General features: G+C 43.8%; 1 protein-coding gene and 1 long non-coding RNA gene across 4 annotated transcripts in view; one reads left to right on the top strand and one right to left on the bottom strand.

Annotated features, from left to right (window-relative positions):
* The window catches only part of LOC142664562 (uncharacterized), a 143,662-nt gene extending 136,519 nt beyond the window's left edge, over positions 1 to 7,143 (bottom strand). Inside the window, exons 1-2 of one of the 2 annotated variants that reach the window (XR_012851318.1) lie at positions 6,924 to 7,143; positions 6,346 to 6,418 (exon numbers count right to left, since the gene is read on the bottom strand). This is a non-coding gene — a long non-coding RNA (uncharacterized LOC142664562). The remainder of the gene's footprint in view (positions 1 to 6,345; positions 6,419 to 6,923) is intronic. The other variant, XR_012851317.1, reaches the window with a different exon arrangement.
* APH1A (aph-1A gamma-secretase subunit) lies at positions 7,046 to 21,737 on the top strand. 2 transcript variants are annotated; one of them, XM_075843717.1, is made up of 7 exons: positions 7,046 to 7,209; positions 15,901 to 16,071; positions 17,229 to 17,302; positions 17,384 to 17,506; positions 18,379 to 18,506; positions 18,632 to 18,755; positions 21,148 to 21,737. In XM_075843717.1, exons 1-7 carry the CDS (start codon positions 7,097 to 7,099, stop codon positions 21,156 to 21,158), a joined length of 744 nt encoding a protein of 247 aa, XP_075699832.1. In that variant the 5' UTR covers positions 7,046 to 7,096; the 3' UTR covers positions 21,159 to 21,737. The 2 variants fall into 2 exon arrangements, with proteins under 2 accessions (XP_075699832.1, XP_075699831.1); XM_075843716.1 differs by having other exon boundaries at positions 21,101 to 21,737.
* Positions 21,738 to 24,084: the final 2,347 nt, after the last annotated feature.

Genomic DNA, 24,084 nt, shown 5'->3' with positions numbered 1-24,084 from the left:
TATTATAGTAGTTATATTCTTGTATATAGGAGCAGTATTATAGTAGTTATATTCTTGTATATAGGAGCAGTATTATAGTAGTTATATTCTTGTATATAGGGGCAGTATTATATTAGTTATATTCTTGTATATAGGGGCAGTATTATAGGAGTTATATTCTTGTATATAGGAGCAGTATTATAGTAGTTATATTCTTGTATATAGGGGCAGTATTATAGTAGTTATATTCTTGTATATAGGAGCAGTATTATAGTAGTTATATTCTTGTATATGGGGGCAGTATTATAGTAGTTATATTCTTGTATATAGGGGCAGTATTATAGTAGTTATATTCTTGTATATAGGGGGCAGTATTATAGTAGTTATATTCTTGTATATAGAGGGCAGTATTATAGTAGTTATATTCTTGTATATAGGGGCAGTATTATAGAAGTTATATTCTTGTATATAGGGGCAGTATTATAGTGGTTATATTCTTGTATATAGGAGCAGTATTATAGTAGTTATATTCTTGTATATAGGGGGCAGTATTATAGTAGTTATATTCTTGTATATAGGGGGTAGTATTATAGTAGTTATATTGTTGTATATAGGAGCAGTATTATAGTAGTTATATTGTTGTATATAGGAGCAGTATTATAGTAGTTATATTCTTGTATATAGGGGGCAGTATTATAGTATAGTCTTGTATATAGGAGCAGAATTATAGTAGTTCTATTCTTGTATATAGGGGGGAGTATTATAGTAGTTCTATTCTTGTATATAGGAGCAGTATTATATTAGTTATATTCTTGTATATAGGGGCAGTATTATAGGAGTTATATTCTTGTATATAGGAGCAGTATTATAGTAGTTATAGTCTTGTATATAGGGGCAGTATTATAGTAGTTATATTCTTGTATATAGGGGCAGTATTATAGTAGTTATATTCTTGTATATAGGAGCAGTATTATAGTAGTTATATTCTTGTATATGGGGGCAGTATTATAGTAGTTATATTCTTGTATATAGGGGCAGTATTATAGTGGTTATATTCTTGTATGTAGGGGGCAGTATTATAGTAGTTATATTCTTGTATATAGGGGCAGTATTATAGTGGTTATATTCTTGTATGTAGGGGGCAGTATTATAGTAGTTATATTCCTGTATATAGGAGCAGTATTATAGTAGTTATATTCTTGTATATAGGGGGCAGTATTATAGTAGTTATATTCTTGTATATAGGGGCAGTATTATAGTAGTTATATTCTTGTATATAGAGGGCAGTATTATAGTAGTTATATTCTTGTATATAGGGGCAGTATTATAGTAGTTATATTATTGCACATAGGGGGTAGTATTATAGTAGTTATATTCTTGTACATAGAGGGCAGTATTATAGTAGATATATTCTTGTATATAGGGGGCAGTATTATAGTAGGTATATTCTTGTATATAGAGCAGTATTATAGTAGTTATATTCTTGTATATAGGGGGCAGTATTATAGTAGTTATATTCTTGCACATAGGGGGCAGTATTATAGTAGTTATATTCTTGTATATAGGGGCAGTATTATAGTAGTTATATTCTTGTATATAGAGGGCAGTATTATAGTAGTTATATTCTTGTATATAGGGGCAGTATTATAGAAGTTATATTCTTGTATATAGGGGCAGTATTATAGTAGTTATATTATTGCACATAGGGGGTAGTATTATAGTAGTTATATTCTTGTACATAGAGGGCAGTATTATAGTAGATATATTCTTGTATATAGGGGGCAGTATTATAGTAGGTATATTCTTGTATATAGAGCAGTATTATAGTAGTTATATTCTTGTATATAGGGGGCAGTATTATAGTAGTTATATTATTGCACATAGGGGGTAGTATTATAGTAGTTATATTCTTGTACATAGAGGGCAGTATTATAGTAGATATATTCTTGTATATAGGGGCAGTATTATAGTAGGTATATTCTTGTATATAGAGCAGTATTATAGTAGTTATATTCTTGTATATAGGGGGCAGTATTATAGCAGTTATATTCCTGTATATAGGAGCAGTATTATAGTAGTTATATTATTGCACATAGGGGGCAGTATTATAGTAGTTATATTCTTGTATATAGGGGCAGTATTATAGTAGTTATATTCTTGTATATAGGGGCAGTATTATAGTAGTTATATTCTTGTATATAGGAGCAGTATTATAGTAGTTATATTCTTGTACATAGAGGGCAGTATTATAGTAGATATATTCTTGTATATAGTGGGCAGTATTATAGTAGGTATATTCTTGTATATAGAGCAGTATTATAGTAGTTATATTCTTGTATATAGGGGGCAGTATTATAGTAGTTATATTCTTGTATATAGGGGCAGTATTATAGTGGTTATATTCTTGTATGTAGGGGGCAGTATTATAGTAGTTATATTCTTGTATATAGGGGGCAGTATTATAGTAGTTATATTCTTGTATATAGGGGTAGTATAGTAGTTATATTGTTGTATATAGGAGCAGTATTATAGTAGTTATATTGTTGTATATAGGAGCAGTATTATAGTAGTTATATTCTTGTATATAGGGGGCAGTATTATAGTATAGTCTTGTATATAGGAGCAGTATTATAGTAGTTATATTATTGCACATAGGGGGTAGTATTATAGTAGTTATATTCTTGTACATAGAGGGCAGTATTATAGTAGATATATTCTTGTATATAGGGGGCAGTATTATAGTAGGTATATTCTTGTATATAGAGCAGTATTATAGTAGTTATATTCTTGTATATAGGGGCAGTATTATAGCAGTTATATTCCTGTATATAGGGGGCAGTATTATAGTAGTTATATTCTTGTATATAGGAGCAGTATTATAGTAGTTATATTCTTGTACATAGAGGGCAGTATTATAGTAGATATATTCTTGTATATAGGGGGCAGTATTATAGTAGGTATATTCTTGTATATAGAGCAGTATTATAGTAGTTATATTCTTGTATATAGGGGGCAGTATTATAGTAGTTATATTCTTGCACATAGGGGGCAGTATTATAGTAGTTATATTCTTGTATATAGGGGCAGTATTATAGTAGTTATATTCTTGTATATAGAGGGCAGTATTATAGTAGTTATATTCTTGTATATAGGGGCAGTATTATAGTAGTTATATTATTGCACATAGGGGGTAGTATTATAGTAGTTATATTCTTGTACATAGAGGGCAGTATTATAGTAGATATATTCTTGTATATAGGGGGCAGTATTATAGTAGGTATATTCTTGTATATAGGGGCAGTATTATAGTAGTTATATTCTTGTATATAGGGGGCAGTATTATAGAAGTTATATTCTTGTATATAGGGGCAGTATTATAGTAGTTATATTATTGCACATAGGGGGTAGTATTATAGTAGTTATATTCTTGTACATAGAGGGCAGTATTATAGTAGATATATTCTTGTATATAGGGGGCAGTATTATAGTAGGTATATTCTTGTATATAGGGGCAGTATTATAGTAGTTATATTCTTGTATATTGGAGCAGTATTATAGTAGTTATATTCTTGTATATAGGGAGCAGTATTATAGTAGGTATATTCTTGTATATAGGGGGCAGTATTATAGTAGTTATATTCTTGTATATAGGGGGCAGTATTATAGTAGTTATATTCTTGTATATAGGGGGCAGTATTATAGTAGTTATATTATTGCACATAGGGGGTAGTATTATAGTAGTTATATTCTTGTACATAGAGGGCAGTATTATAGTAGTTATATTCTTGTATATAGGGGGCAGTATTATAGTAGATATATTCTTGTATATAGGGAGCAGTATTATAGTAGATATATTCTTGTACATAGAGGGCAGTATTATAGTAGTTATATTCTTGTATGTAGGGGCAGTATTATAGTAGGTATATTCTTGTATATAGAGCAGTATTATAGTAGTTATAGTCTTGTATATAGGGGGCAGTATTATAGCAGTTATATTCCTGTATATAGGGGGCAGTATTATAGTAGTTATATTCTTGTATATAGGAGCAGTATTATAGTAGTTATATTCTTGTATATAGGAGCAGTATTATAGTAGTTCTATTCTTGTATATAGGAGCAGTATTATAGCAGTTATATTCTTGTATATAGGGAGCAGTATTATAGTAGTTATATTCTTGTATATAGGAGCAGTATTATAGTAGTTATATTCTTGTACATAGAGGGCAGTATTATAGTAGATATATTCTTGTACATAGAGGGCAGTATTATAGTAGTTATATTCTTGTATATAGGGGCAGTATTATAGTAGGTATATTCTTGTATATAGGGGCAGTATTATAGTAGTTATATTCTTGTACATAGAGGGCAGTATTATAGTAGATATATTCTTGTACATAGAGGGCAGTATTATAGTAGTTATATTCTTGTATATAGGGGCAGTATTATAGTAGTTATATTCTTGTATATAGGGGGCAGTATTATAGTAGTTATATTCTTGTATATAGGGGGCAGTATTATAGTAGTTATATTCTTGTATATAGGGGCAGTATTATAGTAGTTATATTCTTGTATATAGAGCAGTATTATAGTAGTTATATTCTTGTATATAGGGGCAGTATTATAGTAGTTATATTCTTGTGTATAGGAGCAGTATTATAGTAGTTATATTCTTGTATATAGGAGGCAGTATTATAGTAGTTATATTCTTGTATATAGGGGCAGTATTATAGTAGTTATATTCTTGTATATAGGAGCAGTATTATAGTAGTTATATTCTTGCATATAGGGGGCAGTATTATAGTATTTATATTCTTGTATATAGGGAGCAGTATTATAGTAGTTATATTCTTGTATATAGGGGCAGTATTATAGTAGTTATATTCTTGTATATAGGGGCAGTATTATAGTAGGTATATTCTTGTATATAGGAGCAGTATTATAGTAGTTATATTCTTGTACATAGAGGGCAGTATTATAGTAGATATATTCTTGTATATAGAGGACAGTATTATAGTAGTTACATTCTTGTATATAGGAGCAGTATTATAGTAGTTATATTCTTGTATATAAGGGGCAGTATTATAGTAGTTATATTCTTGTATATAGGAGCAGTATTATAGTAGTTATATTCTTGTAGATAGGGGGCAGTATTATAGTAGTTATATTCTTGTATATAGGGGCAGTATTATAGTAGGTATATTCTTGTATATAGGGGCAGTATTATAGTAGTTATATTCTTGTACATAGAGGGCAGTATTATAGTAGATATATTCTTGTACATAGGGGGCAGTATTATAGTAGTTATATTCTTGTATATAGGGAGCAGTATTATAGTAGTTATATTCTTGTATATAGGGGCAGTATTATAGTAGTTATATTCTTGTATATAGGGGCAGTATTATAGTAGTTATATTCTTGTATATAGGGGCAGTATTATAGTAGTTATATTCTTGTATATAAGGGGGCAGTATTATAGTAGTTATATTCTTGTATATAGGGGGCAGTATTATAGTAGTTATATTCTTGTATATAGGGGCAGTATTATAGTAGTTATATTCTTGTATATAGAGCAGTATTATAGTAGTTATATTCTTGTATATAGGGACAGTAATATAGTAGTTATATTCTTGTATATAGGGGCAGTATTATAGTAGTTATATTCTTGTATATAGCGGCAGTATTATAGTAATTATATTCTTGTATATAGGAGCAGTATTATAGTAGTTATATTCTTGTATATAGGGGCAGTATTATAGTAGTTATATTCTTGTATATAGGGGGCAGTATTATAGTAGTTATATTCTTGTATATAGGGGCAGTATTATAGTAGGTATATTCTTGTATATAGAGCAGTATTATAGTAGTTATATTCTTGTATATAGGGGGCAGTATTATAGTAGTTATATTCTTGTATATAGGGGGCAGTATTATAGTAGTTATATTCTTGCACATAGGGGGCAGTATTATAACTATAACAGAGAATGTATAACTTTATTATAGGGGATATTAAGGTGGTTTTTCCTGAATCGACAATTATCCATTAATTACAGGATAGGTGATAATCATTTCATGGCTGTATTCCCCACCGATCACAAGATCAGGGGCCCCTCATTCCTCACTACATGCAGGACCGCCGCTGAATTTAGGATTTTCCCACTTCGGTCGAACAGTTAGTAGGAATGAGGGGTTCAGGGATTGGTGGGGGTCCCTGCGGATAGGTGATAATTCTCAATTCTGGGTATATCCCTTTTATGTCTGTGATTTAGAAAAATATTCAGAATAAAAATATAAATTTTACAAAACCGATTCATACAATATAGGAAGGTTCACTATAGAGTTACACATAAAAACAATTATATGACTTACATGGGACATTATGACGCGGCGGTCCAGAAGCGTCGTACTCTTGTACCGTAAATTTCTCGCCAAGATGGCCGTGCTGACAATGGAAAAAGATGGGATGAGACACACGTACGCAATGTTACGAGGCGCACGTCGGATACGAGGTTTATATTCGCTTGGTGTAACGAGGTCTATATGCTCGAGGATCACCGATCCAGCGTATTGCGACGAGGAATAAAAAGGGCTCTCCGCAGCTTATGGGGGGGATAGTAGACAGGAATTATTAGGGGGTCACAATTTCTTAGACACGTGACTGTCCATTAAAGGGGTTTTCCAGTTTTATGGGAACACGGGGTGTTTATAAATATGGCGCTGAGGCCGGACGCCATTTTTTTCCACACAGTAAATGGAGGTCATTACAGGGATAAATCTAAGAACAGATTCACATGGCCTCAATATACAATTGTACCCAAATAACTCCCTGAACCCCATTGTGTGACGTGAGGACCCCAAATAAAGTGAATTTGTGTTGTGCAATGTTAGTGAATTGGATTTTATACTTATAAAAAATATTCCTATAATCACACACAAGCGGGTCTCACCCGCCTGCAGCGCGTCTCTTCACTAACCGCCTAAAATCCAGTCAGCGCTGGACTACAACTCCCGGCATGCCTTGGAACGACGCACGCTACGTGACTCCGCAGAGACGCGCTTTGTTTGTACCATGTCCTAGTCGGCCTCCGTACAGGGGAGGCGGAAGTGGCGCTCCGGGAAGATGGGGCTGGCCGTCTTTTTCGGTTGCACCTTTGTGGCCTTCGGGCCGGCTTTTTCGCTGTTTATCCTGACTATCGCCGGAGATCCGCTCAGAGTTATCATCCTGGTGGCCGGGTATGACGCTTCTATCATTCTGGGGCTCTATACCAGGCTGTGGGCCAGGGCACCCTTTTTGCTTTGTGTCCTTGGTAGGGACTAGTTATCTAGCGAGCTAATGTGTCTGCAGTGCACTAGGTGTTTAACGTGAGGACAGTTGTCACAGAGGACGAAGCCGTGCCCACAGCAGCACATAGTATTTCAGGAGTAAAATATGTGTATCACTTAGTGGGTTAAAGTTAATCAGGACGTCGCTGTATGTAATGGGATAGTGTCATAAGGAGAAGAATGGATGCAAGTGGAAAGAGCAGTGTGCACAGCAGCACAGTGTATTTCAGGAAAGGAGTGTTATATATATGTTTTTTTGGGGGGGGGGTTATAGGGCAATGACTTATGCCCTCCTGATAATAGTGGGGACAGAGTGGCATGTGATGGGGAAGTATCCCCGTGTGGGTACAAGTAAAAGGAGCAGGGCCTCACAGCAGCACAGTGTATTTCAGGAAATGACTGTTTATATATTTTTTTCGGAGGAGGGGCAATGACGTATCCACTCATGTGATGTTAGTGAGAACACAGCTGCATGTGATGCGGAAGCGTCATGGTCAGAGGAGCAGGGCTTCACAGCAGCACTGAGTATTTCAGCAGAGGATTGTGCTGGATCCAATGATCTAGCAGACTGGGGTGTATGGTAATGTTCCTCAACCTGTGGCTGTCCAGCTGCTGTATTCCCGGTACACGGAGAAGCTGCGTCTCCATCCTGATCAACGCAGCTGCCCGAGATGCAATGTCCTGTCACTTGTTCATCATTGCATTTCAATTCCTCGCCGTTTTCAAAACCCCTGCTTACTGTCCGTGAATGGAAACACAAGTTATGGTCTCATTCACTGACAGCAAGTGGAGATCCTGGGGGAAAAAAGGGAATTTTATTAACAGGTTCACAACGATTTGTGGGCGTAATAATAAATTTGGAGCTTCTCGCTCCGTCGTACTCCGGTTTAATGCCGGTGTGTTCCCCCCTTGGGAAAGGTTCTGTGACTTCCTAATATACTAGCCCCCTCTAGGCTGTGTTCCCATGGGTCGGATACGCCGCGTAGAAGTTTACAGCGTATCCGACCTAAGAGCCGCAGGCATCCCGGCCTGAAAACCGCCCTAAATTGTGGAGCAGATTTCCATCCGGAGTCTCCGCTGCAGAAACGGTGCTATTCTAGCGATTAGTGGGGGTCTCAGTGTCTCAGTGCCCGGACCCCCACCAATCAAAATTTCCGACATGTCACTATGACATGTCAGAAGTTTCTTGAACTTTTAGTTACCCTTTAACCCCCGGTCATTGTCATCGCAACGCGTCCCTCTGTTCTGAGCGCAAACCCGGCCTCCTGGGATGATGTAGGGCTGGGCGATTATGACCGAAATCAAAATTAATTGAACATGTGACCTCGATTACGGTTAATGAATTATGATTTAGGTCACACCTCTTTTTACATGTCACGCCCCCTATTTGCATACTACACCATTGAATTAATATTCATTCCCTGAGCCTGCATTATACTACTATATAATATACCCCCATAACTTCCCCCTTACAATATAATGCCCCTATAACTGCCCCAGCACAGTATAATGCCCCATAACTGCCCCCACACAGTATAATGCCCCCATAACTGCCCCCACACAGTATAATGCCCCATAACTGCCCCCACACAGTATAATGCCCCCATAACTGCCCCCACACAGTATAATGCCCCCATAACTGCCCCCACACAGTATAATGCCCCCATAACTGCCCCCACACAGTATAATGCCCCCATAACTGCCCCCACACAGTATAATGCCCCATAACTGCCCCCACAGAGTATAATGCCCCATAACTGCCCCCACACAGTATAATGTCCCCATAACTGCCCCCACACAGTATAATGCCCCATAACTGCCCCCACACAGTATAATGCCCCATAACTGCCCCCACACAGTATAATGCCCCCATAACTGCCCCCACACAGTATAATGCCCCATAACTGCCCCCACACAGTATAATGCCCCCATAACTGCCCCCACACAGTATAATGCCCCCATAACTGCCCCCACACAGTATAATGCCCCCATAACTGCCCCCACACAGTATAATGCCCCCATAACTGCCCCCACACAGTATAATGCCCCCACACAGTATAATGCCCCATAACTGCCCCCACAGAGTATAATGCCCCATAACTGCCCCCACACAGTATAATGTCCCCATAACTGCCCCCACACAGTATAATGCCCCATAACTGCCCCCACACAGTATAATGCCCCATAACTGCCCCCACACAGTATAATGCCCCCATAACTGCCCCCACACAGTATAATGCCCCATAACTGCCCCCACACAGTATAATGCCCCATAACTGCCCCCACACAGTATAATGCCCCCATAACTGCCCCCACACAGTATAATGCCCCCATAACTGCCCCCACACAGTATAATGCCCCATAACTGCCCCCACACAGTATAATGCCCCATAACTGCCTCCACACAGTATAATGCCCCCATAACTGCCCCCACACAGTATAATGCCCCCATAACTGCCCCCACACAGTATAATGCCCCCATAACTGCCCCCACACAGTATAATGCCCCCATAACTGCCCCCACACAGTATAATGCCCCCATAACTGCCCCCACACAGTATAATGCCCCCATAACTGCCCCCACACAGTATAATGCCCCATAACTGCCCCCACAGAGTATAATGCCCCATAACTGCCCCCACACAGTATAATGTCCCCATAACTGCCCCCACACAGTATAATGCCCCATAACTGCCCCCACACAGTATAATGCCCCATAACTGCCCCCACACAGTATAATGCCCCATAACTGCCCCCACACAGTATAATGCCCCATAACTGCCCCCACACAGTATAATGTCCCCATAACTGCCCCCACACAGTATAATGCCCCCATAACTGCCCCCACACAGTATAATGCCCCATAACTGCCCCCACACTGTATAATGCCCCATAACTGCCCCCACACAGTATAATGCCCCATAACTGCCCCCACACAGTATAATGCCCCATAACTGCCCCCACACAGTATAATGCCCCATAACTGCCCCCACACAGTATAATGCCCCCATAACTGCCCCCACACAGTATAATGTCCCCATAACTGCCCCCACACAGCATAATGCCCCATAACTGCCCCCGCACAGTATAATGCCCCATAACTGCCCCCGCACAGTATAATGCCCCATAACTGCCCCCGCACAGTATAATGCCCCATAACTGCCCCCACACAGTATAATGCCCCCATAACTGCCCCCACACAGTATAATGCCCCATAACTGCCCCCACACTGTATAATGCCCCCATAACTGCCCCCACACAGTATAATGCCCCCATAACTGCCCCCACACAGTATAATGCCCCCATAACTGCCCCCACACAGTATAATGCCCCCATAACTGCCCCCACACAGTATAATGCCCCATAACTGCCCCCACACAGTATAATGCCCCATAACTGCCCCCACACAGTATAATGCCCCCATAACTGCCCCCACACAGTATAATGCCCCATAACTGCCCCCACACAGTATAATGCCCCATAACTGCCCCCACACAGTATAATGCCCCATAACTGCCCCCACACAGTATAATGCCCCATAACTGCCCCCACACAGTATAATGCCCCATAACTGCCCCCACACAGTATAATGCCCCATAACTGCCCCCACACAGTATAATGCCCCATAACTGCCCCCACACAGTATAATGCCCCATAACTGCCCCCACACAGTATAATGCCCCCATAACTGCCCCCACACAGTATAATGCCCCATAACTGCCCCCGCACAGTATAATGCCCCATAACTGCCCCCGCACAGTATAATGCCCCCATAACTGCCCCCACACAGTATAATGCCCCATAACTGCCCCCACACTGTATAATGCCCCCATAACTGCCCCCACACTGTATAATGCCCCCATAACTGCCCCCACACAGTATAATGCCCCCATAACTGCCCCCACACAGTATAATGCCCCCATAACTGCCCCCACACAGTATAATGCCCCCATAACTGCCCCCACACAGTATAATGCCCCATAACTGCCCCCACACAGTATAATGCCCCATAACTGCCCCCACACAGTATAATGCCCCCATAACTGCCCCCACACAGTATAATGCCCCATAACTGCCCCCACACAGTATAATGCCCCATAACTGCCCCCACACAGTATAATGCCCCATAACTGCCCCCACACAGTATAATGCCCCATAACTGCCCCCACACAGTATAATGCCCCATAACTGCCCCCACACAGTATAATGCCCCAATAACTGCCCCCACACAGTATAATGCCCCCATAACTGCCCCCACACAGTAGAATGCCCCCATAACTGCCCCCACACAGTAGAATGCCCCCATAACTGCCCCCACACAGTAGAATGCCCCCATAACTGCCCCCACACAGTAGAATGCCCCCATAACTGCCCCCACACAGTAGAATGCCCCATAACGGCCCCCACACAGTATAATGCCCCGATAACTGCCCCCACACAGTATAATGCCCCCATAACTGCCCCCACACAGTATAATGCCCCCATAACTGCCCACACACAGTATAATGCCCCCATAACTGCCCCCACACAGTATAATGCCCCATAACTGCCCCCACACAGTATAATGCCCCATAACTGCCCCCACACAGTATAATGCCCCATAACTGCCCCCACACAGTATAATGCCCCATAACTGCCCCCACACAGTATAATGCCCCATAACTGCCCCCACACAGTATAATGCCCCCATAACTGCCCCCACACAGTATAATGCCCCCATAACTGCCCCCACACAGTATAATGCCCCCATAACTGCCCCCACACAGTATAATGCCCCATAACTGCCCCCACACAGCATAATGCCCCCATAACTGCCTCCACACAGTATAATGCCCCCATAACTGCCCCCACACAGTATAATGCCCCATAACTGCCTCCACACAGTATAATGCCCCCATAACTGCCCCCACACAGTATAATGCCCACATAACTGCCCCCACACAGTAGAATGCCCCGATAACTGACCCCACACAGTATAATGCCCCCATAACTGCCCCCACACAGTATAATGCCCCCATAACTGCCCCCACACAGTATAATGCCCCCATAACTGCCCCCACACAGTATAATGCCCCCATAACTGCCCCCACACAGTATAATGCCCCATAACGGCCCCCACACAGTATAATGCCCCATAACGGCCCCCACACAATATAATGCCCCATAACGGCCCCACACAGTATAATGCCCCCATAACTGCCTCCACACAGTATAATGCCCCCATAACTGCCCCCACACAGTATAATGCCCCCATAACTGCCCCCACACAGTATAATGCCCACATAACTGCCCCCACACAGTATAATGCCCCCATAACTGCCCCCACACAGTATAATGCCCCCATAACTGCCCCCACACAGTATAATGCCCCCATAACTGCCCCCACACAGTATAATGCCCCCATAACTGCCCCCACACAGTATAATGCCCCCTTAACTGCCCCACACAGTATAATGCCCCCATAACTGCCCCCACACAGTATAATGCCCCCATAACTGCCCCCACACAGTATAATGCCCCCACACAGTATAATGCCCCCATAACTGCCCCCACACAGTATAATGCCCCATAACTGCCCCCCGCACAGTATAATGCCCCATAACGGCCCCCGCACAGTATAATGCCCCATAACGGCCCCCGCACAGTATAATGCCCCATAACTGCCCCCACACAGTATAATGCCCCATAACTGCCCCCACACAGTATAATGCCCCATAACTGCCCCCACACAGTATAATGCCCCATAACTGCCCCCACACAGTATAATGCCCCCATAACTGCCCCCACACAGTATAATGCCCCCATAACTGCCCCCACACAGTATAATGCCCCCATAACTGCCCCCACACAGTATAATGCCCCCATAACTGCCCCCACACAGTATAATGCCCCCATAACTGCCCCACACAGTATAATGCCCCCATAACTGCCCCCACACAGTATAATGCCCCCATAACTGCCCCCACACAGTATAATGCCCCCATAACTGCCCCCACACAGTATAATGCCCCCATAACTGCCCCCACACAGTATAATGCCCCCATAACTGCCCCCACACAGTATAATGCCCCCATAACTGCCCCCACACAGTATAATGCCCCCATAACTGCCCCCACACAGTATAATGCCCCCACACAGTATAATGCCCCCATAACTGCCCCCACACAGTATAATGCCCCATAACTGCCCCCCGCACAGTATAATGCCCCATAACGGCCCCCGCACAGTATAATGCCCCATAACGGCCCCCGCACAGTATAATGCCCCATAACGGCCCCCGCACAGTATAATGCCCCATAACTGCCCCCACACAGTATAATGCCCCCATAACTGCCCCCACACAGTATAATGCCCCATAACTGCCCCCACACAGTATAATGCCCCATAACTGCCCCCACACAGTATAATGCCCCATAACTGCCCCCACACAGTATAATGCCCCATAACTGCCCCCACACAGTATAATGTCCCCATAACTGCCCCCACACAGTATAATGCCCCCATAACTGCCCCCACACAGTATAATGCCCCCATAACTGCCCCCACACAGTATAATGCCCACATAACTGCCCCCACACAGTAGAATGCCCCCATAACTGCCCCCACACAGTAGAATGCCCCCATAACTGCCCCCACACAGTAGAATGCCCCCATAACTGCCCCCACACAGTAGAATGCCCCCATAACTGCCCCCACACAGTAGAATGCCCCCATAACTGCCCCCACACAGTAGAATTCCCCCATAACTGCCCCCACACAGTAGAATGCCCCATAACTGCCCCCGACAGTAGAATGCCCCATAACTGCCCCCGGCAGTATAATGCCCCATAACTGCCCCCGACAGTATAATGCCCCATATCGGCCCCCGCACAGTATAATGCCCCATAACGACCCCCGCACAGTATAATGCCCCCATAACTGCCCCCACACAGTATAATGCCCACATAACTGCCCCCACACAGTATAATGCCCACATAACTGCCCCCACACAGTATAATGCCCCCATAACTGCCCCCACACAGTATAATGCCCCATAACTGCCCCCGCACAGTATAATGCCCCATAACGGCCCCCGCACAGTATAATGCCCCATAACGGCCCCCGCACAGTATAATGCCCCATAACTGCCCCCACACAGTATAATGCCCCCATAACTGCCCCCACACAGTATAATGCCCCCATAACTGCCCCCACACAGTATAATGCCCCCATAACTGCCCCCACACAGTATAATGCCCCATAACTTCCCCCACACAGTAGAATGCCCCCATAACTGCCCCCACACAGTAGAATGCCCCCATAACTGCCCCCACACAGTAGAATGCCCCCATAACTGCCCCCACACAGTAGAATGCCCCCATAACTGCCCCCACACAGTAGAATGCCCCCATAACTGCCCCCACACAGTAGAATGCCCCCATAACTGCCCCCACACAGTAGAATGCCCCCATAACTGCCCCCACACAGTAGAATGCCCCCATAACTGCCCCCGACAGTATAATGCCCCATAACTGCCCCCGACAGTATAATGCCCCATAACTGCCCCCGACAGTATAATGCCCCATAACTGCCCCCGACAGTATAATGCCCCATAACTGCCCCCGACAGTATAATGCCCCATAACTGCCCCCGACAGTATAATGCCCCATAACTGCCCCCGACAGTATAATGCCCCATAACTGCCCCCCGCACAGTATAATGCCCCATAACTGCCCCCCGCACAGTATAATGCCCCATAACGACCCCCGCACAGTATAATGCCCCATAACGACCCCCGCACAGTAGAATGCCCCATAACGGCCCCCGCACAGTAGAATGCCCCATAACGGCCCCCGCACAGTAGAATGCCCCATAACGGCCCCCGCACAGTAGAATGCCCCCATAACTGCCCCCGCACAGTATAATGCCCCATAACTGCCCCCCACACAGTATAATGCCCCATAATCTACATACTCACCCAACCCCCCCCCGTTCCAACGAGGAGTGGAGGAGATCCCTCTGGTCTGTGCAGCTCGGGCAGACAGGCGATGACGTCACTGCCTCATGTCTATCAATACAAGTGAATGGTAGAGCAGTGATCTCATGGCTCCCTGCTCTACCATTGGATTCAACTGTATCTGCGTCCTGAAGGTGCAGATACGGTGCAACCGGGAGAAATGAATTGATAAAACAGACATTTTTAGGATGACGTAGATTCATTGCGCTGAATTTCGGTTTTGTTTTTTCGATTAACTACCCGGGCCGAGATGATGCTGCTGACCATGTGACCACTGCAGCCTGTAATTGGCTGCAGCAGTCGCATGGGATGAAACGTCATCCCAGGAGGCTGGGCTGCGCTAGGAACGGAGGGACGAGTTGCTATGACAATGACGGGGGGGAGAATTGGCTTTTTTATTAATTTTAAACGTAAAAAAAAAAGTTGTTTTTTTTTTCCCTACTGATTGGCAATTTTTGGGCAAAATCGCAACGTTTCCGCCGACCCAAAAAAATGCAACATTTGCGATTTGTTGCGGTTTTACTTCACAGTAGAGAAGCGAATGTGCAGCGTAAATTGACATTGTAGACGTGTAGTGACGTGACCCCCTCCCCCTCTCTCCGCAGCTCCTTCTTCTGGTTGGTGTCCGTCCTCTTCTCCTCTCTGGTTTGGTTCATCTCCGTCCAGGTCAGTGATAGGAATGACTCCAGTCTTCAGTACGGACTGTTAATATTCGGGGCGGCCATCTCCGTTCTGCTGCAGGAAGCCTTCAGATACGGCTACTACAGGTTACTCAAGTAAGTCGCCGCCTATGAATGATCACAGCCAATCAGAAGAGCCGATATTAGACAGATTTTATGACCGTCTTGAAATGCTGTACTTTTGTCCACCAATCAGGGAACAATGTTCGTAGTGTACGGGGGAGGAACCTGCAACTTTTTGTTTCAATTTGCATTTATTTTCTTATCCTTTTTCAAGATCTCTGCTTTCTGTCAGTGAATGTGAACATTTTACTATTTACACCCACAGGTTAGAAACCTGTACGCACCTTCTACTTCTCACAGCTGAGGGTTTGCTACAATTGTATACAGTGTTGACATTCCCCAGTGACATGTTTTATATGCACTGGTACATTGTAACAAGTCCATCAGCTTTGTGCGCAGGACAGAGTTTTAAAGTGTTATTAAACTTTTTAAAAACTTTTGACATGTCATAAGATTTGATCGGTGGGGGTCCGAGCACTGAGACCCCCACCGATCTCTAAAACGAAGCGGCAGAAGCGCTGAGCCGTCTCGTTTCTGATCGGTTTTCCTCGGAGCCTCTATGGAGCCCGTACACCGCTCCGAGGAAAACCGTTCAGAAACGAAGTGGCAAAAAGTGACATGACCTGTCTTCAGACGTTTTCCGCCTCAAAAACCCAGTTGAAATCAATGGGAGACGGGGAAAAAAAAATGCAGGAGACGGGGAAAAACGGCCGCGGCAGTTTTTGACGCTTTTTTTTGCTCTTTTGCCTGTGAAGAAAGAGGTAAAAAAAAACGCGTCAGAAACAAAAACAAAAAAAAACGCGTCAGAAAAAAAAACCCCCAAAAAAACGGAGCTGATTTTTCCTGGCAGAATTTTCTCCCTGCAAAAAACTCAGTGTGGACTGACCCTAAGCCTTTGGATGTAAACAGAAAATGTTTCCATTCACTAACAGCAGGCAGAGATCTTGAAATGCATACTATTTTAGAAAGTTGTATATAGATTGATACAAATGTCTACGACCCGCTGGTAAATTCCTGCTAATGAGGGGGCGATTTCTTTTCCACGCCGGATTACAAAGCTTTCTGGACTATCAGGTGCCGGACTAACGGACGTTCAATCAGTTTCTATGGAAGGATTGATAATAGGGAGAATAAGTAAAATGTCATTACCCCTCTGCCCTATGACTGACGCTGCTTCTCTTGTCCTGCAGGAAGGCGGACGAGGGTCTGGCCACCATCAGCGAGGACGGCCGCTCTCCTATCTCTATCCAGCAGATGGCTTATGGTGAGCGGCCACATCCAGGACTGCAGGATCAGGGGTAACCTCATGGATTCCGCGCTGATCTTCTGTCTCTGTTTCCCGCAGTGTCCGGCTTCTCGTTCGGGATCATCAGCGGAGTCTTTTCTGTTATTAATATCCTGGCAGATGCTGTCGGCCCCGGCATCGTGGGCGTCCATGGAGATTCCCAGTATTACTTTCTAACGTCAGGTAAATTCTCTGTCCAGGATGTATCGCTCACTCTTCTGTATGACCCCTTGTTGTACAGTGCCGCCCCCTAGTGGTAAGACACTGGATGAGTTCTATGGGAGCGGAAAAATCTGTATTCAGTGACCCTATTCTCAGAGTAGAGTGGGCATCCCTATATGTAAAGGACGGTGCGGCGGTCAGCGCAGTGGACTATATAGGTCATCCCCTGGTATGTGGGATATGTCTCTGTGCTTTATGGCAGCTTACTGGCATTTATCCCTTTACCGTCGCTGATCTGTAGGTTTACGGCGGGAAAGGGTCTTTAAATATGGAGCACGCTCAAAATTTCTGATCGCAAGCATTTAACCCCTCAGATGCTGGTGTCAGATGTAACCACCGGCATGTGACGGGTTTTTACTGCCCCTTTTGCTTCGGGGCCGGTCAACGGCTCCCACGTGGCGAGTTGGCGGGTAGCCGGTGTATTCCTCTAGCAGCTGGGGGTCTTGTGAACGCTCCCAGCCCTGCTATAGGAAGATTGCCAGTGGCAGGGATCAATAGCAATGCCCTGATTTTGCGATAGACTGCAATACTGTGATCTTGAAGTCCTATGGCATAAGCGATCTAATGATCGCATGTTCGAGCCCCCTAGAGGGGCTAAATAGTAGTAAAAAAAAGTCGCCTTACCCAGCTCTGTACACAGCAATATAATAAAGTTACGGGGGTCACAATATGGCGATGCAAAAAGATTTTGGTTTCTTTCGAACATTGACATTGTTTTTAAAGTACTAAAACATAACAAAAACTATATCAATTTGGTAAGAATGAAAAGGAGTCTGGTCCTGAGAGGGTTAAAGTGCCGCAGCGTCTAATGATCCGCCGTTGCTTCCCCGCAGCGTTCCTGACCATGGCGATTGTATTCCTGCACACCTTCTGGGGGATCGTCTTCTTTGCTGCTTGTGAAAAGCGGAAACCGTTCCACATTGTGGGCATTGTCTTGAGCCACCTGATCACCTCTGGGTTGGTGAGTCCGGCGCAGTGCCATGCTCATGCGTGTCTTTCACAACAGTTGGAGTGGCATAGGTTGCAGACCACTACTTTATAGTGACCTCTCGTAACGTTTTTGCTCTCGCTTTATCTTTCTTGCAGACGTTCTTGAACCCGTGGTACGAGGCTAGCCTGATCCCTATATACATCATCACACTCGGCATGGGAGTATGGGCCTTTGTGGCTGCTGGAGGCAACCACCACAACATACGCAAATGCCTTGCTTGTAAGTATGGGGCTTGTAAAGGTGCAGACTGGCATTGAGCAGACAGTCGGTAAGAAGGGCACCTAGTATTCTCTCAGATGTTTCTGCTTGTGTCTTTTTTAAAGAACATCTCTGTTCTTTACTTAGGGCTTCAATTCCTGACCACTCGCGATCTATCTCTGCTTGCTGTCAGTGAATTGTAACATTCTTGTTTACATACAGTGGCTAAAAACCTGTACAGACCTAATAGCTCTCACACCTGTGGTTTTGCTACAATTGTATCCAGTCCAGACAATCCTCCGTGAGCTAAACATGAATGGTTTTCAGGCCGATAGATTTCTCCTGTACTGATACATTGTAACAAGATATCAGGACAGGAGAGAGATTTGTGCTGCTGATGTATTAAGCTTATAGTCTAGAATGAATACAATGGTTCCACACCCTCAAACCCTGCGAGAAGTATTAGTGAATAAAAAAACATTCCTGTACGGACCTGACAGTAAGCAGAGATCTTGAAAATGGTGGTAAGTTGAATTGCAAAGTATCTTCTGCTTTTAGGTAGCTTTCATTATACAATGATTTATGTTTATTTACATAAGGCTGGGTTCACATTTAGTTTGTTTTTCCGTTCTGTCGTAGGAACAAAAAAACGGAAGTGCCGGTTCTGACGCGTTTCCATGATGGTGCGCCGCGTAGTTTGACCAGATCTGCATCGGAGGCTCCAAAGGAGTCTCTGCAGGGATTTTTCTACACTAAGGCCGCGTTCCCACATAGCGTAAACCCTGCGGAATTTCCGCAACAGAATTGTGTGCGGAAATTCCGCAGCATTTACAGTAGCAGCAAAGTAGATGAGATTCAGGAAATCTCATTCCAACGCTGCGGGAAAAAAACCGCAGCATGAACCTTGATTTTTAGTTGCGGTTTTCCCCATTGAATTCAATGGAGATGAAAAACCCGCAGCTGAAAGCCCAGTGTCGTGACTTTTGCGGCGTATTCGCAGCGATTACGCCGCAAAAAAACAGAACTACAGAAAAATAAACATACTTACCCAGAAGTCTGCGTTTCTTCGTCCAGTCCGGCCTCCTGGGATGACGTTGCATCCCATGTGACCGCTGCAGCCAATCACAGACATGGGCTGCAGCGTCATCCAGGGAGGCCGGAGCGGACTGCACAGGAGGGACGCTTCGCCTTAACAACGGCCAAGGCAAGTGTGATCGTTTTTTACCGCTGCTTTCTGCAGCGGAAAATACGTCCGACAAAACGCACCACAATTTGGGGCGGTTTTTCGGATAGAATCTATTGCGGGTTGCAGGTCGGATATGCTTCGCGGTATTTACGCAGCGTATCCGACCCGTGGGAACCCGGCCTTACTGTCAAGAATCCTATTGAAGCACTCCAGTCAGACTCTCCAGTACGAGATGGCTGATAAGAGGGAACAATAGATTGTATGTAACATCACAGGAAAGATAAGCTGGCGTTTAGGTTTAGTGTCCCATTAGACTTTGGTCGCAACACAGGCCGCTCGGCCGGGGATTACTTTGTTCAGAAAGGACGAGACGGGGTGAATAAGCATGAAGTGACTCCCATTAACTACAGTGGAGGTGACTCTTCCTTTCTGGAGTGCTGATTTGGGGGACCCCTATTCTCCAGATAAGTGGAACCCCCTACCTATGGCATATACTGTCTATATGTCTCAGATGGGAATACCCCTTTAAGTAGCAATGCGGCCCTCCGAGGTTTGCACCCCTGCTCCACAGTGTACAGTATACCTCAAGAATATGGTGGTGGTGACGGTACAGTAAAAAGTTCTGCCACTTTGTAATATAGCTAGTATTTTGAATCCTCGCCGTTCTTCTGATAGCTGTCAGTGAATGAAAACATTTATGGTTTACATATAGAAACTGAGACCTAGTATTTCTCACCGCTGGGAATTTGCTACAGTTGTATATGCGGTCTACACAATCCTACAGGTTTTCAGACTGACAGCAGAGGTAGTGAGACTATATCAGAAAGTGTCAGAACTTTTCCCAAATCCAGAAAAACCCCTTTAAGTATCTTCCAGACCAGGGCTCAGCACTCCAGCGGTTGAGAAACTACAACTCCCAGCATGCCTTGACATCCCAAAGCTTTATTATTCCAGCCAGAGGCTGTCAGGGCATGCTGGGAATTGTAGTTTTACAACCGCTGGAGTCTCGAAAGTCCTTACTACCCCTGTTCTAGGCTGAGATCTGATCCTGTAACGTTACAGGCTGAAAGCCTGAGGCTGCACTTCCCCCTTAATCAGCGCCTTTAATTTTGCAGGATAAGCCTGCGCCCGAGCCGCTTATGGCTTAATAGGTAAAACAGAAACTGTTTTGTTTCTGCAGGCAAACGGCAAGAGAGTAACCAGGTTATGGTATATTCTGCTCTTCAGGTGCCCAATGAGGACTGAGGCCCAGCTCAGCTGCCGTGCAGCCGCGAACAGACATTAACCGAGTCACCATTCAAGTGCTCCTCTCTCCCAGAAGCCGGCCTCCCTTTTCTATTCCTCCCCTCCCCCCTCCTGACGAAAAGATGGACCTGCTCCCCCGTATTCACGCTCCTTTGTTCGGCCTCCAGCTCCTTCCGTCCTGCGCGCCGGCTCTGGGCCTACTCAGGCTGTGGGGGCAATCTGGAATTGCTCATCATGTATTCAAAACCGGTACAAAAGGTCAAACTCGCCAGCCCACGCGCTGCCCTACCGGGATCCACGACCGCTCTACCACCTTTTTTTTTTTTTCTTCTTTAAGTTTCACCCGTGACCATGGAGAATGGTTTGATCCAAGAAGGTCTTCGCTTGGTGAAGAAGGATCGTCGGACCTTTAAACGATATATATTTTTTCGTTTTTTTGCAGCATTTTTCAATTATTTTTTGTTGTTTTTTAATCCTTTCTTCTGTCGGGATTTAACGACTGTAACATTTTTATTTTACTGATGTATATGATATGTCCGCACTGACCTATTAACAGTACTTACCGAACCTCAGAGATGTGTCAGGATGTATTATGGTGCCACATTCAATTTTTTTTATTTTTATTTGTTTAATCGATTCTTTAGCTGCTCGGTGTATATAATATGTTTTTGGAGACGGAAGTGCGCCATCTAAAGGTGGAATGAGGAAATGAATGCCCTTAGCTGCCTATATTGCCCTGCTGCAAGGGTCCTGTATGGTTCCCATTTAGCCTACTTCTACTGAACAATATTCCAGCGTTGAAATCGACATAAAATGTACAATCCCTAATAAATAGTTTGCTTTACTGTAATTTGTGTCTTTTTCTCCATTCACAGCCAAAGCTGCTTTCAAAATTCTGCTGGCTGCCCTTGGTAGCGCATAGCAGTTTAGCTCCACCCCTCTTGACAGTCACACTGTTATTGTTAAGCTGTTAGGTCACATGTCTGTCACCTGAGCTCCCACAATGCACTACTCTGATTAAAGGAAAACAGCAGAATTCTGCATTTAGCTTTAGACAGGAATGGAGAATAAGATATCTGGTCACTTAAAATAAGAAAGCAAAAAATTATAGAAACTACTCAACATTTATGTTGTTTTGACTTGGAAATTGTTGTTGATGAGCAGAGTTTTCCTTTAAAATAACCTTTTTAGTTTTTCTTTAGTTTATTCCTGTAGGTGGAGACACTTGGTATCAGGTTAGTTGTAGGTCGGACCCCCTACGGACTGTGAAAACAGTCACTTAGTGGACTGAACCTCTTGTAACCTACCGTATAGTGACATCACCGAACCGCTGCCTACTTAATATTCATGAGGCAGGCCTTATATGTTTGAGCCACAGGGTTGAGATGAAAAAAAAAAATGGCTGCCTCCCTCTATAAAATGTCTACATCACCACCGTGAATAGGAAAAATGAATAGAAAAAAATTGGAGTACCCCTTTAAGACCATCTGTATAGTTTAAGTTCCCTATTCTTGACCCATTTGGGATTTTAAGGGACTATATTTAAAGGGGTTGTCCACCCAGAATGGACCATCTGCTTAAACCACCTGTGATACCAGCTGGTTGCCCTGCCAGTGTGCTCACATTATGCGGTGCCAATTGAATCCTCCAGATGGGGAGCCACTTTTTACAGAGGCTATACTCTGGTTTATCAAGTATGCCACCACCCAACCCTATATGAACAATTCCTTTAAAGAGGACCTGTCACTAGATCATATAAGTGGTGTACTGACCTGAATAGCGCTGTCTCCCTGATTCCAGCACTGTTTTTTTCTTTTTCCTGGACCCCCCCGGTTCCAGAGATATGGCCCATTGTTTGGTTGGCTCCTTATATGGTAATTTGCTGTAGTTAGCCAAAAGGGCGTGACCTATACTCAAGCTGCCTTGTGCTGATTGGTCCGCATCTGAGGCAGGAAAGTTGGATCCAGCCCGTTGGCTAACTACAGTAAATTAGTATAGAGGGAGCCAACACAACAGTGGCCCATATCTCTAGAACGGGGGGGTCCAGGAAGAAAAGAAAAACAGCGCTGGAATCAGGGAGACAGCGCAATTCAGGTCAGTTACCAGTACAACTTATGACAGATCATCTTTAACTTCACTTCCAGTATATACAGGCTATATGGGGCTCAACTCAAGCTGCCACATAGGAGTTGTTTTTTTTTTTTTCTTTGAGAAGATCCAAAGAGTTTTTGTTGTAGTTCTCCGCAGCGATTATCCGACTATGCATTGCAGGGTCTACAGCCCCGTCCTGTCAGCAGCGAATGAACATGTACAAAGCGATCACTACTGTTTTTACAGTCCTGCAATACAATTCCTCAATAAAGACAAATTTCTTGGTTATGTTGGTGTATTGATGATATGAGGACATTCAGGGACATTGGTGCCCGGGTAAGGGCATATTCAGACGTAGCAGTCCTGACGTGTTTTTTTGCAGAAAAATGGCAGAGTTTTGCCACGGCAAAAATTTTGACATGCCCGCTATGTATGAATATACCCCAAGGCTTTGCTCACACGTCACAGATTTGACGCTGATCTCGTCCATTTTGCATTGCAAAAGCTGCAACGTGTGAATGCAGCCTAACTCTGTACAGTGGTTTAGCAGCTTAAAATCATCCAATGTTTAAAAAGTAATAAAGCTGTTAGGGGTGTGTCTGTCAACAAGCTTGCTGACCGTTTCCAATAGCAACCAGCAGAATTCTGAAGTATAATACAGGCTGTAACTTAGGTTAAGTACAGGATAAGTAATGTAAGTACACAGTGACTCCACCAGCAGAATAGTGAGTGCAGCTCTGGAGTATAATACAGGCTGTAACTCAGGATCAGTACAGGATAAGTAATGTAATGTATGTACACAGTGACTCCACCAGCAGAATAGTGAGT

Source organism: Rhinoderma darwinii, chromosome 12 (genome assembly GCF_050947455.1).
Source record: "Rhinoderma darwinii isolate aRhiDar2 chromosome 12, aRhiDar2.hap1, whole genome shotgun sequence".
Taxonomy (NCBI): domain Eukaryota; kingdom Metazoa; phylum Chordata; class Amphibia; order Anura; family Rhinodermatidae; genus Rhinoderma; species Rhinoderma darwinii.
The sequence above is the reverse complement of the archived record's forward strand: the minus strand, read 5'-3'. Positions and strand labels throughout refer to the sequence as shown.